This window comes from Eimeria tenella, genomic scaffold (assembly GCF_000499545.2).
Source record: "Eimeria tenella Houghton genomic scaffold, Eth_scaff3370, whole genome shotgun sequence".
NCBI classification, from domain to species: Eukaryota; Apicomplexa; class Conoidasida; order Eucoccidiorida; family Eimeriidae; genus Eimeria; species Eimeria tenella.
In genome coordinates, this window is record NW_013543164.1 from 1,027 (window position 1) to 1,403 (window position 377).

Here is a 377-nt window from a genome sequence, read left to right on the forward strand (position 1 = left end):
CGGCGCATCCATGAGAGGTATGACTGCTGCAGCTGCCGCCCAAAAGAGCAGCTCCAGCAGCAGCAGCAGCAGCAACAGCAGCAACAGCAGCAGCAGCAGCAACAATCTGGTTTCCCTGCTGTTACCGTTTGCTGCAGGGTCAAACAACAATGGCAAAGCCGGAGAGGACACCCACCCTGGCAACAGCAGCATTAAGCAGCAGCAGCAGCAGCAGCGGCAGCACAGGCAGCAGAATCGGCAGCAGAGGCAGCAGCAGCAGCGTGCTCAGCAGCAGCAGCAGCAACAGCAGCACCACTACTACAAAGGAAGGTAAGGCAACGCCTCTGCTTCCATTTCCCTCAGAAATTGCAGCTGTCGCTATGCCTGCTGCTGCTGCT

At 58.1% G+C, this 377-nt stretch overlaps 1 protein-coding gene across 1 annotated transcript; it reads left to right on the forward strand.

The window, feature by feature from the left end:
• Positions 1 to 10: 10 nt before the first annotated feature.
• On the forward strand, positions 11 to 313 carry ETH_00040955 (uncharacterized protein; the record flags this gene model as incomplete). The annotated part of the gene is made up of 1 exon (XM_013376346.1): positions 11 to 313. The coding sequence occupies one exon, from the start codon at positions 11 to 13 to the stop codon at positions 311 to 313; it is 303 nt and encodes a 100-aa protein (XP_013231800.1).
• Between the last annotated feature and the right edge of the window lie 64 nt (positions 314 to 377).